General features: G+C 37.6%; 1 protein-coding gene across 2 annotated transcripts; it reads left to right on the top strand.

Annotated features, from left to right (window-relative positions):
• The first annotated feature begins 368 nt into the window (after positions 1 to 368).
• LOC125239745 (zinc finger protein 391-like) lies at positions 369 to 8613 on the top strand. 2 transcript variants are annotated; one of them, XM_048147402.1, is made up of 5 exons: positions 369 to 594; positions 1201 to 1345; positions 5202 to 5261; positions 6047 to 6124; positions 7523 to 8613. In XM_048147402.1, exons 1-5 carry the CDS (start codon positions 466 to 468, stop codon positions 8578 to 8580), a joined length of 1470 nt encoding a protein of 489 aa, XP_048003359.1. In that variant the 5' UTR covers positions 369 to 465; the 3' UTR covers positions 8581 to 8613. The 2 variants fall into 2 exon arrangements, with proteins under 2 accessions (XP_048003359.1, XP_048003360.1); XM_048147403.1 differs by having other exon boundaries at positions 5205 to 5261.
• The last annotated feature ends 7360 nt before the right edge of the window (positions 8614 to 15973 follow it).

A 15973-nucleotide genomic window follows, 5' to 3' on the forward strand; every position in this document is an offset into this window, starting at 1 on the left:
TTGAAGAGTTCCCTCGATTTCTCCAAGATCCCATCATCAAACCCCGACTTGGTGCCAATGGGACCATCTCGGAGGTATACCCGTTCGATCAAAAAAAAAATTTTGAAAATCGGTCCACGATTCTCGGAGATATCGAGTAACATACATACAAAAAAAAAAACATTCAGTCGAATTGAGAACCTCCTCCTTTTTTGAAGTCGGTTAAAAAGTGAAGTAACAAACCGGCAAACAAGAATATTATATACCATATATGGTATATAATATTCTTGCCGGCAAACATCATTTGACAGTTTCGTTCAGGATCTTTATAATCGTTCGAAAATCGAACAAAGATATCTGACTGACAATGGCTGCGATAACATCGCTTCTTCAATGCTGCTTTGTTTTCTCTCGGCACCTAATAATCTATTTATTGTTATTTAATACGTTTATATTTCAAATTTATCGGTTTAAATTGGCGTTAGAATGCAAATGAGCAATTTGTGTCGTTGTTGCTTGCAGCGGCCTCCTGAAAAGAAATTGAAGTCTCCTTACACACGATCGGGGAAAATAGAAATATATTCGAATATTCTCAAGGAATGTTTCGAGATACATGTAAGTCGACGTCCCTTCTTATGAAGCATTACTTAATTTAGTCAAAAAAAACTGCCACAAAAACATCTAACCAGTTCTATAATTCAACTGAAAACCTATTCAGCTTTTTCAGGGGCAAAGCATATACTAGTTTAGCAACCAAGAACCTGCGTGGTGGGCACTCGTGAGCTTTGCCCAGAAGCTGGAGAACCCGCTATACGGGTTGTCGCCATACAAGCAGGCGGTTATAGATAACAACCGGTTTCTGACGTAATGCGCCATTTTTGGTCTGGTAGTGAATGTGTTAATATAAATTGTATTTTATCTCTATATACCTAGATGTAAAAGTAATTTTTATATATTTATTTACCCCCTTATTTATAAACATTCACTAAAGTTATCAAGCTGACAAAGTTTGTTTGTCCCTTTCTATCACATCAATATGTCTAAAAAAATAAAAGGGACAAACAAACTTTATCGGCTTGATAACTTTAGTGAGTGTTTATGAATAAGGGGGTTAAACTTTATTGCACAAATTTACAAAAATAAAAGAGTACAAATGGCGGACTTAAGGCCTGAGGCATTCCCCACTAGTCAACCATCATTTAATTTATTATTTCCTTTCAGTTAACCTACCTGCCAAATGATGATGAATATGGGATCTGCGAGGTGTGTGTGGGACGGCTGCGGGATGCAAGTGACTTCAAGCTGCAAGTGCAGCGCAGCCAGGAGCAGTTGCAGGCGTGGCTATGGCGAGGGTGCAATGTCAAAGGTATTGCTCAATTATTATGTTCTGCAGGGCCCGTAACTTTCATGCCGATGACATCAATTTGACGTCACGCTGCATATAGGTGATTCAAATATTTTTATTGTAATAATTAATCATTATTCATTAATCAATTTTTATCATGTACAAATCACTTCAAAAGTAAGCAATTTGTTTTATTTTAATAATTTATTGAAATATGATTCACAAAACCTATGTTAGGCCTATATTGGAATACGCGTTTTAAGTGTGGAGCCCTTATTTTATCAAGGACATCGATTTGTTGGAGAAAGTTCAACGCAAGTTCACCAAAATACCGAAGAAACTTAAAAAAAGTCCTATGAGGAAAGATTGGAGTTCCTAAAGCTTACAAGCCTGAAGGAGCGTAGAGAGAGTATAGGCCGCCATTAAGTAATTTTGAATTATTTGAAAGCATAATGGAATCTGTGCTACTGAAAATATCGCCTTCCAGCAAGAAATTACTTTTTTGCGGCGACTTTAATGTAAATATTTTAGAAAATTCGACATTAAGTTGTAGGCTGTTGAATTTTTTCAAATCATGTAATCTGAACCACATTTTTATGGAGCCTACTAGAGTGACTGCTACTAGTGCAACCTGTATAGATAATATTTTCACAGATATTTTTCCTATTACAAAAAATGTAATCAGCAATTTAGAGTCCGACCATTTAGGTCAATTAATGGTATTTGAAGCTGCTAGGAAAAATACCTGGAAAAAACAGATAACTTTTGTACCAGTAACCTCGGACCGCGTGGAAAGAATGAAACAGAGTTTAGTTCAGGCGCTACCCGTTCTGTCTCCAAACATGAGTCCTAATGATATGTATAATTCATTCTTTCACACATATATGGAAAATTATAATACGATATTTACAACAAAAACGGTCACGGTTAGTGATGCATCAGTTTTTAGTGAGTGGGCAACTGCAGAGTTACATCAACGAAGACGTGCATTGTATGCCTTGTATGAGGAACGGCGGTTTAATACGAGTGATGAATTTAAAGAACATGTCAAACAATTTTCGAAACAGTTTAAATTAGATTGTCATACCGCTAAACGTAATTATTTAAGCAAGAAAATTAAAAGTAGTTCCGATATAATTAAAGCAACGTGGAAAGTAATTAACGTGGAGACTGGTCGGTCAAAGCAAAGAACAAATGAACTGAAATTAAAAATTGATGGCAAAATTGTAGATTCCAATTTAGAAGTAGCAACAGAATTTGAAAAGTTCTTCACTGATATACCAGTTTCCACAACTAGGCACTTAAATTCATCACCCGCATCTGCCGTTACATTGTTAGAAGATAATGTCACAGAATGTAGTAGAGACCTTGTATTTGAACATGTTAGTACCTCAGATATAATTAAGGCATTTCAATCAATTAATGTTAAAAAAACTTGTGACCTCTGGGGAGTCTCTGTCCATGGTGTTAAATCTTTAATAGAAATTGTAGCGCCTGACTTGGTAGTTATCTTTAATAACAGTGTTGATTGTGGTGAGTTTCCTGATCTTAAGAAACACAGTAAAGTCATTCCATTATTTAAATCTGGTAGCACATCCGACCCCACTAATTTTAGACCGATATCAGTGTTACCGACATTCAGCAAAATTTTTGAAAAGTTAGTGTTATTTCAGCTATTGCAACATTTTAACATCAATAATCTAATGCACAATAAACAATTTGGTTTTACACGGGGTCGCTCAACAACCGACGCTGGTGTTGAGCTAATCAAACAGATTTTCGATGCCTGGGAGGAGTCACAGGATGCCTTGGGTATCTTCTGTGATTTATCTAAGGCTTTCGATTGCGTCTGTCATGAAACACTGATCAGGAAATTGCACTACTATGGAGTGCGAGGATCGGCACTGAATTTAGTCAAATCTTACTTACACGATAGAATACAAAGGGTCGACGTGAATGGACAGCGCTCACCGGGGTCACTAGTCTCTATGGGTGTACCGCAGGGATCAATATTGGGGCCTTTCCTGTTCCTTATCTACATTAATGACCTGCCATATCTTGTAAAGACCCACCATGATATAGTATTGTTTGCAGATGATACTTCCCTTATTTTCAAAGTCAAACGTCAGCAACAAACTTGTGAAAATGTAAACAATGCTATTTCCGAAGTAGTTAATTGGTTTAGTGTTAATAACTTATTGTTAAATGAGAAAAAGACTAAATGTATTAAGTTTGTAACGAGTAATGCTAAAAATGAACAAGCAAGTGTCGTTGTGAAGGATGAGGAATTGGAACTGGTAGATAGTACAGTTTTTCTTGGCATAACTTTAGATTCTAAACTTCAGTGGGGTCCCCATATTGCTACCCTCTCGAATAGACTGAGCTCTGCAGCATTTGCAGTGAGCAAGATCCGTCAGTTAACAGACGTGGAAACAGCTCGATTAGTTTATTTTAGTTACTTTCACAGCATTATGTCATATGGTATTTTACTATGGGGCAGTGCTTCAGAGATAAATACCATATTTGTTCTGCAGAAGAGGGCTATTCGAGCAATATACAAAATGAACCATAGAGACTCACTTAGAGATAAGTTTAAGGACATTAATATAATGACAGTGCATTGTCAATATATTTATGAGAATATTATGTATGTACATAAAAACATTTGTAAATTTAAGAAAAACTGTGATGTATAATATAAACACTAGAAAAAAGCATAAGCTTGCAGTGCCCTTCACTCGGCTCCATAAAATTAAAAAATCATTCATGGGTAATTGTGTAAGATTTTATAACAAACTTCCTAATGCCATCACTGAACTGTCTTTTAATCGATTTAAACATTATGTAAAGCGTATACTGATCTCTAAAGCCTACTACAGCACACAAGACTACATGAATGATGAAACACCGTGGGATACAAGTATTGTTGAAAACCATTAATTATATAGCTTATTAATGATGATAATTGTTGATAATTCAATGTATTTTTATACAATTTTTTTGACATTTAGAATTTATTCTAGAAGTTTTTATACTAGTATTTTTTTATACAATTTAGATTGATATCATTTTATTAAATCAATGTAGTTTTAAAACAATATTGTTTATTGCACCAATAAATTGCTCTGATATTTAGAATAAGATGAATATTGTACACTGTTGACAATTTAAAAGTGCTTATTGTAAGCCTATTTGAATAAAGAATATTTTGATTGATTGATTGATTGAGAGCGTGGAGACCTGATCGAGACATACAAAATACTAACCCAACATTTTGACCTCAAAGATTTTCATAAAATGCTAGAACGTAATAACAACACCCGTCTGAGAGGTCATCAGTATAAACTGGTCTCTCGCAGGTCATACAACAATCCTCATAGACATTTCTTTAGTAATAGAGTGGTAAAAGCTTGGAATCAGCTCCCGGAGGATGTAATATCGGCCCAAAGTGTAAACGAATTCAAGAATAAGTTAGACAAGCACAGTGCTAATTCCACATAACACCTGAAACCTCTACCGACAACTGGATACAGGCTTTATCAGTTACTACAACTGCCTGCCTGCTTTACAAATAATAATATGGTAACAAACATATTTAATAAAATGGATTTAAATAAGTAAACAAGTAATTTAATTTAATTTTCACGTATCAAGTAGGTATTAATTATTTCACGTATGAATAGATTAGTTTTGAAGCCATGATTAAAATGATTGATGAATAATGATTAATTATTACAATAAAAATATTTGAATCATCCTATTGACATCCCGTGACGTCAAATTAACGTCATCGGCATGAAAGTTACGGGCCCTGATGTTCTGTTTTCATTTTGCAGAAACTTAATTCACGTATTCTAACATTATACATTTGTTTCAGAAGAAGAAAACTCACTGAAGGCGGAAAATCCCGATAACCCCACTGACGAGGAATTACTGCGTTCGTATTTGGCTACTTTTTAACCCACTACGCAAAAACGACGGGGTGTTATAAGTTTGACGTGTCTGTCTGTGTGTGTGTGTGTGTGTGTGTCTGTTTGTGGCATCGTAGCTCCCGAACGGATGAACCGATTTAGATTTAGTATTTTTTTGTTTGAAAGCTGAGTTAGTCTGGATTATTCTTAGCCATGTTTCATAAATTGGTCCACTATGTCGCGGTCGGGGGATTTTTCAACATTTTAATTTTGTGGTTATTGGAAAGTTACTTGTGGATCTTATATTATTTTAATATTATTATAGTGCTCAGTGCACACTATACTCCATACCTGTTACAAAAATTAAAAATCCTGAAATACAAAAATATAAAAGTTTATTACATTACCAGACAAGACCGATGTTTTTTGTTCTTTTTTTATCAAGACAAACCAAGACAAGCTTGGATCAATAAAATTGGCAATAAAAAAATTTTTCAAGTACAATTTCTCATTTCTCACACTCTGATGTGTATGCTTTTCCCAAAATCTTTAATCGCCAATACTCATTAATTTGAAACGAAGAGGAGGTTTTCTGAGATCGTTTCCGTATGTGTGTGTGCGTGCGTGCGTGCGTGCGTGCGTGCGTGAGTGCGTGCGTGTTCAGTGTGTTGCATCAACCACATTTGACAGACACATCATCGTCACGCAGCAGATGTCTATGTAACTTCCCATACAATAAAATTTAACTAACGCTTTAACGGTGACAGACGATTTGATGCAACCGGCCCTTAATTGATGTAATTGTTTTCAGAATTGGATCAACCAATCAAGATAGAGGTCTCAGATCCCTTACCCACAGAGGAAGAGGAGTTCAAGCTATCAATAAGGGGTAAGTGAGAACGAAAGGTATATGTTGTTACCACAGAACTTTATTTATATAGAAGAAACAAGTTCATCTATTTGTATAGGAGCCGAGCGTGTCAAATTTTGTACTGAAGTTGTTTCTTGCCTGTAATTTTTAATATGTCTCAGGCTCTTGATTGTTCATAATTTTTGTGTTGTTGCAATTGAATATCACGTAACGAGGCATTTTTTATGTTTTGATTGACTTCAACTTACAAAAATTGACGCCCGAAAGCTGCAAGCTGCGATTAAAGACGGACAACTCAGTGGATTTCACTGAGTTCATTTGACACGCTAAGTAGATACGTTTGCTTGATCTATGGTATATATGACATCTGTGGTTGTTACCTAAGGCAGGGCTTTCGCATCACTACATAGTATAAAACAAAGTCGCTTTCTCTGTCCCTATGTCCCTATGTATGCTTAAATCTTTAAAACTACGCAACGCATTTTGATGCAGTTTTTTTAATAGATAGAGTGATTCTAGAGGAAGGTTTACATGTAGGTATAGTACCCGTGCGAAGCCGGGGCGGGTCGCTAGTTTCTTTATAAAAGGAGCTTAGCTCAATTGTTCTTTACAATTTACAAGTGGTTGTCAATGTCTAATATGACAAGTTGAAAAGAGACTTCCGCTTGTAACTTTCAGTTTTGAGATATGGGCCCCTGGCCGCTAAGAAAACAAAGTACGGCCATATCGCGCGCGTTTTGTGTTTTAACCCCCGACGCAAAAACGACGGGGTGTTATAAGTTTGACGTGTCTGTCTGTGTGTGTGTGGTTTTTTTGTCTGAAAGCTGAGTAAGTCGGGAGTGTTCTTAGCCATGTTTCATGAAAATCGGTCTATTATGTCGCGGTCGGGGGTTTTTTCAAAATTTTAATTGACAAATAAATTGATTGGGTTAAATTGTGGCGCAGGCGAGAGGCTAGCAACCTGTCACTGCAATGTCACTTTCGTTTCCTTTCAACTCCTTATTTGCCAAGAGTGGCACTGAAACCTGAGTAGTTTCATGTGCTCTGCCTACCCCTTCATGGGACACAGGCGTGATTGTATGTATGTATGTATGTTTAATTGACAAGGCGGCTGCTTGACTTTAAAATGTATATATTTATAATCGTGCCCCTCACGCTATTGAAATACGTTACACGAGTTGTCTACGTGCATTTTTAAAGTTGATAACGCACACTTCATTGAATCACCTACGAAAATGTTAAGGTGACGTGTCGTGTGCCCTTCACAAGTTCTAAAAAGGCAACAGAACATGTCTTGGCCACGCTCTATGTCATCTTTGAGTAACTCTCAATTACAAGATATAAAATCATGCCTACTTTTCAATCTTTTCATCGTGCTATTCCTGACATCTACAATAAAGCAGTATTTTGTTTCAGACCTCGAAAACCACACACTAGATGTGTGCAAGCAAGAATCGATTAAAATGTCCATAATTGAACACAGTCCCCGTGCAAAGAGCTGCATCGATGAGTTTGGTCCTGGCGTGGCGCTGAAAAAGGAACGAAAATTCCGGATGAACGCGAAAAACAAAAACCAAACATACAACTGCGATACTTGCGGAAGACAGTTTAAGCGGGAAGTCGGGTTGAACATTCACAAAAAAACTCACACTAAAGGAGCTGTTGCTTGTGAAATATGCAACAAACAATTTAGATTTAGATCTCGCTTAGAAGTGCATAAAAAAATACATACTGGAGAGAAACCTTTTTGGTGTGAACAATGCAAGAAATGTTTTTCAGACAACTCAAATTTATTGAAACATAAACTCACACATAATGGTGAAAAACCATTCGGTTGCGATATATGCAAGGCAAGATATGCTTCAAAACAATACCTCGCGTCTCATATGGCGTTACATATGGGTGTGGTTACACATTATCGTTGCAAATTATGTCCAGTAAAGTTCACGGATCGAAAAAAATTAAGGATACATGTTAAAGGAAACCACATTGGTCTAAAGTATACTTGTGATGTATGTCAGCGAGTGTTCTATACTAGAAGCGAATTAACTCAGCATTTGAATGTACATTTTAAGTGGTCTATGCATCCTTGCGATATTTGCGGTTTGACACTCTCGACAAAGAATAGTTTGCAAAGGCATAAATTGGTGCACACGGGTGATAGACCATACACCTGTGAAATATGTAACAAACAGTTTAGGCACAAGCACTCCCTGAACGATCACATACTAACACACACCGGTGAAAAACCACACTGCTGCGAAGTATGTGGGAAAAAATTTGGAAAAATGAGTAATTTAAAGAAGCATTTAGAAATACATGTGGAAGGAAAAATATACGCGTGCGAATTTTGTACCAAGTCGTATTCGACTTCTGAAGGTTTAAGGCAGCACAGACGCACGCACACGAAGAACAAACTGCAAGTGAAACCTAAAATCAAAAAGGAAAAGAAACATAAGTCATTGGAGTCTTAATCGGTTGTTTACATATTAATATAGCGAAATTTAGTAACATTACAGTTGTTTTATTTTTCTTCCTATTTACCTACTAACAGGGTGTCCAACTGTCCACTTTCTGGAAAGTCAGGGAAGCTCATAGTAGTCAAGGAAAAATTTGGCACCAAGAAAAAAAAAGCAAAAAGTATTGATAAAAAAATGATTACTTGGTTTGGCCACATTCATGACAACAGAGTTGGATTCCCAGTAGTGATTTTAAGGGAAATTGGAATTGTTAGAAAATAGTACCTGGCCTTCATCCCAGTGATCGCTAATGAGGGATATTTATATTGATGCTCTGGGTGGATCTAATTTATCCGGCCCTGGTTGTATGATTTCAAAAATCCTTTTATTAACAATACAATCACTAATGATCCATAATTAAAAAATAATAATAAGTCTCTAGTATGTTACGTAATATTATTTACTTAAATCACAGAACACCCCACTAGAAGCCTAATGCAAGCGATATTGTTCGAGACGCAAATCACCAATCCTTGCGGGGTGAGGCGGGCGCGCACGGTGCTGCCATTGGTCGTTTCAAATAATGGCGCGCCTTTACGATTAGCAGCAGGGATGGGAATGGGACATGTCTATTATAGACAATGGTACCGGTACCAGTACTGTGGTGAATTTGTTTTGCAACAAATTATAATATTATAATTAAATTATAATATTATAATTAAATTATAATAAGGCCTAGTTACCCTTCGGGTTGGAAGGTCAGATGGCAGTCGCTTTCATAAAACTAGTGCCTTCGCCAAATCTTGGGATTAGTTTCCAAAGCGGACCCCAGGCTCCCATGAGCCGTGGCGAATGCCGATGCCGGGATAACGCAAGGTGGATGATGATTGTGATAGCACCTCAATAAAAATCATTCTAGTAACTAACAACTAAACTGTGCATTTTTACTTACGTTTACTAAGTTAAATTACCAACTAAATATTCTAAACTAATCAATCAACTAAATAACACTACAGATTCTAGATAATTATTCACAATTACAAATCTGCTTTCTTTTATATTTCATAAAATGGTAGCACATGGTACGAACGGTAGTACGAAGTTCCCGCAACAGACATAAACTAACATGGCCCCATCCCTAGTCGTTTACGTGAAAGGGATAGCATATCGCATTGTTAACTAGGCAAAAAGGGATGGACGCGCCTCGGCGCCGCTCAGTACAACCATATTGACCAGTATAAATGAACTCCGCGGATAATAAACAATATTCAACAAAATAATTAATTTGACTTAACTGTGGAATGTTATTCCATCTTTTTTATATGTAGAAGTGTTAGAAGACTTGCCACACCACTTTATGCTGCAAGAGACCATTGTTTGCAACCAAATTTGATTATTTAAGATTTTTTCCCGAGCGGACACGAACACTGTTAGCGGGTCGTATACTTGGGCGCTACTGATCGGTGTCGCACGCGTTCAAACTTTTATAAACCTGATTTGTCGTATGCTTGGTGACCGCGAGTCGCCCTGTAAGGGCCGTCTTGTTGTATTGGTCTGTGACTTAAATACTCAAAAGGAGATACAAAATGAACAATGCGTGGAGTCCCACCTCGTGGACCACTCCCGCTCCCCGCTTAAAGTGCCGCCCACCCCCGTCGGTTACCTCACAGTTACAGCCTGTCAAAAACACGAACAGTTGACTTGTCATATTTCACTCATACTTCTCTACTCATATTACTCTAGGAACGCGCCTCTTTCATATATTTGATCGCCAGTTCCGAGGTGTGACACAATCTTAAAAACATTTTGTCAGGTGACCATCGCGTTTTCGCGTTTAGTTACCTCTATCTAAATTATGCTGTACCACTTATTTGAATAATAAATAAAATAAAATAAATATAAAACACACACATTCCAACCAACCATTCCACCATTCTGTGCATTGTGTTCTGTCACTGAGTAAATACATACTAATATTATATATGGCAAAGTGTGTGTGTCCGTTTGTTTGTCCGTCTTTCAGGGCAAAACGGAGAGACGAATTGACGTGCTTTTTTTAGAAGAGGTAGTAGAAGGAAAGGAGAGTGACATAGGCTACTTTTGTCTCTTTCTAACCTCCAACTTCCCTAAAATGGGGGGTAGAACTTTATACGGAGCATTCTGCAATTTTAGAATTTAACGCGAGCGAAGCCGCGGATAATAGCTATTAAGTAAATGAATGGAATGAGTGAGTCGCGTTGAGCGCAACGACACTGACAGAATGTTTCGCGCTGAGTGAGCGGCATTTCACGCAACGTAACAATGACAGTGTTATGCGCTGTTAGTTGGATGACGTATTAGAAGTTTCACTTAAAAAAAACAAATGTTTCTTTTAAGTTACTGTAGCGAGGGTGCGTGCGGGGAGAAAAGGGAAAGCCTCAGTGATGTGTACGTGAACTTTAATAAACAGTGATGACGAAGCTGACGCGTTCCCCAACCGACAAGAGTGGTTTTCCACCGGCAGGGCGTGACCCTTTTCCACTAAAACTTGGCATTCACGCCCTGCCGGTGGAAAGCCACCAGCGGGAGCACGTTCTGACAAACGCTAATTAGCTATAGTAGGTAGTTCCACATGGGAAGCAGGGGACTATAGGTAAAAATTGTCTGCACCTATGCTTCGATCCGTTGCAACTTTCAAGCGGCGAGCCTAACCAAATCGGAAAAAATCTTAACACCGCGACCTACAGTTCTATGGAACTAAATCGGCGTCGCCGCTCGGCGTTGGAGGCCGCTGATGCTTGCAGCATATGCGCTATGGATAGTGTGCTAGTTAGCGGTCTTGCCGTCAGATGGCGCTAGTGGTCCGTGTATGCAAGTGTATGTGACGATTGGTCGGTGTAATATTTGGTGCTGTTACATTACCTATTTTTGTATCGGATGCATCCGGACAGATGGGCCAATATAGCGAACAAATGGCCACCACCAATTACCCGAAGCCGAGGTAGGCCAACAATGAGATGGCGAATCTTCTTTTTCATGGCCGCTGTACACATGTGGCCAACGGTTCCACCAACCCTTGGTGGAACCCCTTGGTCAAGATAAGAGTCACCGTTTACACATTGGCGAACCAATCACTTGGCATCGGCTCTTCATGAAAGATGGACGTGGAATGGAAAAGGCTAGGTAATTCTAGGTCATTTACGTTGTCAGCAAAATTTGATTAAAAAAATAATAATCCCGTAGTAAAATTAAATTATTTGAAATATTAACAATTTTTTGAATATTCTGATAAGCACATTAAACATTAAATAAATGTCATATACAAAGAAAAAGTGACCAAAGCCTCCAGTGCTCCGAGCTGGAATCGAACCAGCGTACTCCGCTTACCGGGCGAATGCCAGAACCACTCGGCTATCGGTCCACGAAAGCAAGGGTCGAAATTTCTAAGTATATGACATTTCCGAAGGCTCGTGGCGCCCTCTGGCCATCCCTGAGGTAGAACAGTATGGTTCGACCTCCTAGCCGAATCAACTCAGGTGATTACAAGCTAGCGAAGAGAGATGGCGCTGCCATTAACACTCTAAGAACAAATTAAATTACTTTCATAGAAAATATTTTAACTTGTTATTTAAAGTAGTAACACTACTATTATCACTTTTTCTTTGTATATGACATTTATTTAATGTTTAGAACATAATAGTAGTGTTACTACTTAAAATAACAAGTTAAAATATTTTCTATGAAAGTAATTTAATTTGTTCTTAGAACATTAAACATTTGCAAGGTTATTTTATTTCCTAAAATCAACACTGTTATTGGCATAGATAAACTTATTATTTTCGTAAATATTTCACTACTGTCCTCTCTGACTAGAACTGTTACTTAATAAGTCCTAAGGCTACACTTTAGTTAACCTCCTTGTGCAACCTATTTCTAGCTTTCTGGCCGCTCAGCTGCAATGTTTTGATTGATAGATGTCAATGTCGACATATGAAAATTCATTGAAAATTGTTATTATCCATGTGTATTTCTTTTCGTGTAAAAATATAGTTTACTATGTTCACTTCACTTTATAAACATTTAACGAAAACATGAAATAAAACTATGGAAACGGATTAAATCGCGTATAATGAATTTAAAATACATCCCGACGTTTCGAACTCTTTACAGCGTTCCAGCGTTGGGATCCAGTAGTACATCTGATAATGGAACAAGCACGACGAAGGCTGTGAGGCATTTGTGTTGTATGGTGTTGGACATTTGCAGTTTGTTTCTTTGTCAATTTTGTGTAGATTAATTGGTTAATTATTTTTTAACAGAGTAATGGTAAATTTTTTTAATATTGTATAACTGGCTTTATTAATAGTGTGTGAACCTGCCTTAGAAATCTATATTATTTGTGGTCATGGTTCGTTAATATTTCTTGTAAGTGGGTAGCTTTTGCACATTTTAATTTTTCCTCAGTCACCCGTTGACCACGAACGCTGTAAAGAGTTCGAAACGTCGGGATGTATTTTAAATTCATTATACGCGATTTAATCCGTTTCCATAGTTTTATTTCATGAGTAACTATCGCGGTAACCGAAGACAATATTATTTAACGAAAACAGTTCACGTGTATCTTTTGCGCTAGGCTAATCGAGTGGAAGGGAGATAGATGCAGCACGAACCGAACTGAGCCGATCACGCTTCTCTCTCGTTCGTTTCGTGCCGCGCTCTCGCTTGCTAGGCTTGTGTCGTTCACGAACTATGAACTGTTAGGAATAAAATCCCATCAATGACCGAAATGAACTGAATCTTTCCGTGGTCTGAGAATCGGTCTTTGCTCATTTAGTTCATTATAGGATCGGCGAGCGCGAGCGGTTTGGATCGAGAACGAATGTGTGACTGCGCCGACCGAGAGCGAGAGCTACTTTAGCATAGCAACAAAAAAAGTCAAGTTTTCATATTAAACTTCGGTTACTTACAACCTTTCGGCCCGGAATGTAACTATCTGTGGACTATTCGTATCATTTTGACACTATTCGGTCCCATTCGTTCTGATCATTCCGACCGCAGTGGTCGCTGGTCTGGCTGAACTAAATGAGCAAAAGACCTAAAAGAGCGAACTAGTTCGTGGGAGCGATTGAACGAGATCGGAGCGCTCCGATCAACGAACGAAACGGCACAAGCCTATCGCTTGCGGAACGGGACAATGACGTCATCTTTTTTGTGCAATGCATGCAGCCGTAACGAGTTATTAGACGTTGTCACGTGAAAAAAGTGTGATAGAATAGAATTTTATTGTATAACTAGGTGCATGCATAGGTGTTTTTTTTTATACAATAAGTATCAACAGTTGCCTGCTAGGGCGTACAATTATGGTAGGTAACCTACCCATTTTATAACTAAGCTTATTATCTCACATTACATACATAGGTATCTTATTAACTAGCAAAAAATGCTTTTGTGTCATAAAAAACTTGCTCAATCAGCCAACTCTTGAATCAACACTGTTCCAACACATAAACATAATTCCGTCTAGCGCGTCTATATTGAATACCTGCAGCAAAAGTAGGAGGGTTGATAATAGGGGGGGGGGGAGCGAATGGGTGCGAATGTTGTGTGATACTATACAGCACGACCACGGATGATTTTATTAATTCTGATGCGGTACAAATTCACGAAAAAAAATGTACTTTTTTGTACTGACGTTTAAAAAAAATGTACCCTTATGATTTTGGAGTTTCGACATAGGGCCCGGGGTCGTGCTAGGTAGGTACTCCCTGGCACGACCACACTATATTTAATGAAATTTTAAATTTCTGTTGCAGTACAAATTCACGAAAAAAAATGTACTTTTTTGTACTTACCTTTAAAAAAAAAATACCCTCATGGTTTCGGAGTTTTGACATGGGGTGTGGTCGTGCTAGATAGGTGGTACTTCCTGGCACGACCACACTATACTTATGTTTAATTTGATGGTCAAATGAATACTAAACAAGTGTTTTGAAATTGTACTATGTAAATTACTTCAAAAACTTAGTGCGGTCGTGCCAGGGAGTACCTATCGAGCACGACCACAACCCATGTCGAAACTCCGAAACCATGAGGGTAATTTTTATAAAAAGGTAAGTACAGAAAAGTACATTTTTTTTCGTGAATTTGTACCACTACAGAAATTAAAAAAATCATTAAATATAGTGTGGTCGTGCCAGGAAGTACCACCTATCTAGCACGACCACACCCCATGTCAAAACTCTGAAACCATGAGAGTATTTTTTTTAAAAGGTAAGTACAAAAAAGTACATTTTTTTTCGTGAATTTGTACTGCAACAGAAATTTAAAATCTCATTAAATATAGTGTGGTCGTGCCAGGGAGTACCTACCTAGCACGACCACGGGCCCTATGTCGAAACTCCAAAATCATAAGGGTACATTTTTTTTAAACGTCAGTACAAAAAAGTACTTTTTTTTTCGTGAATTTGTACCGCATCAGAATTAATAAAATCATCCGTGGTCGTGCTGTATAGTATCACACCGAATGTTGATTGTGACTCATTTATATCTCTTCCCCCACCCCAGTCTACCTGTTTAATAATATTTTAATATTCTAATTTTGTCTCAATATTTTAAATGTCTTTTCTGTTTTTTTTTGTTTGACTATCATTCGATTGTGCTTAGTTATTTTTATTACTTTCATATGTTATTTTCATTTTTTATCATATAAGTTCGAGGGTCCACTGAAAATCAGCGTCGTGGCGCTAAGTGCTTCGACACACGCTGAGTGGCATCCTCTTTGGAACAACAATCTGTACATTTACCACTGATGTAACTGCCAAGATGTAACGTGTTGTTTGGAATACATTTTATTCCATTTCAATTCAAACGTTATTTTAAACGTTACACTTTGAATGACCTTTACTTTTAACTTTTGCACAGGCAGGACTATCAAATAGTTATTTGTTTTACTAGGGGGCAAAGTTGTTGTTTAACCGCACGTGCCAATATTGATACCCGAGCAAGCGAAAGATTTCAATATTGAACCGCGAGCGTAGCGAGTGGTTCAAAAAGTGGAACCTTGAGCGTTGCGAGGGTATCAAGGCACGAAGATTGAACAAACTTTGCCACCGAGTGAAACACAAAATTTTTCACCACACCAACACGAACAAAATACTGCCTATAAAACATCAAAGTATATGAAATCCATCAATTTATTCAATATTTATGATTCAAAATAATCATTTATTGGTAAAATCTAGCAGCCAGATTAAGACATCGAGTTAAAATTTGAATGAAATTACTTTGCCCCCTTGTGGATAAAATGCAATTTTGCTATCTGTTTTCAAATAGCAAAGAAAGCCTTTACCAGTTGGTGTGGTGAAAAGTATATTACCTTTCTACAACAAAAGAAATGATATGAGTAGGATGAATAATGAAACAATATTAA

Source organism: Leguminivora glycinivorella, chromosome 26 (genome assembly GCF_023078275.1).
Source record: "Leguminivora glycinivorella isolate SPB_JAAS2020 chromosome 26, LegGlyc_1.1, whole genome shotgun sequence".
Classification (NCBI taxonomy): domain Eukaryota; kingdom Metazoa; phylum Arthropoda; class Insecta; order Lepidoptera; family Tortricidae; genus Leguminivora; species Leguminivora glycinivorella.

What these genes read in the sequence shown, in the direction of transcription:
- LOC125239745 (XM_048147402.1), top strand. Translation starts at nt 466, where the DNA reads ATGCAAATGAGCAATTTGTGTCGTTGTTGCTTGCAGCGGCCTCCTGAA. An exon ending in AGGAATGTTTCGAGATACAT is followed by an intron (nt 595 to 1,200) that starts GTAAGTCGACGT and finishes ATTTCCTTTCAG; the next exon opens with TTAACCTACCTGCCAAATGA. An exon ending in GTTCAAGCTATCAATAAGGG is followed by an intron (nt 6,125 to 7,522) that starts GTAAGTGAGAAC and finishes ATTTTGTTTCAG; the next exon opens with ACCTCGAAAACCACACACTA.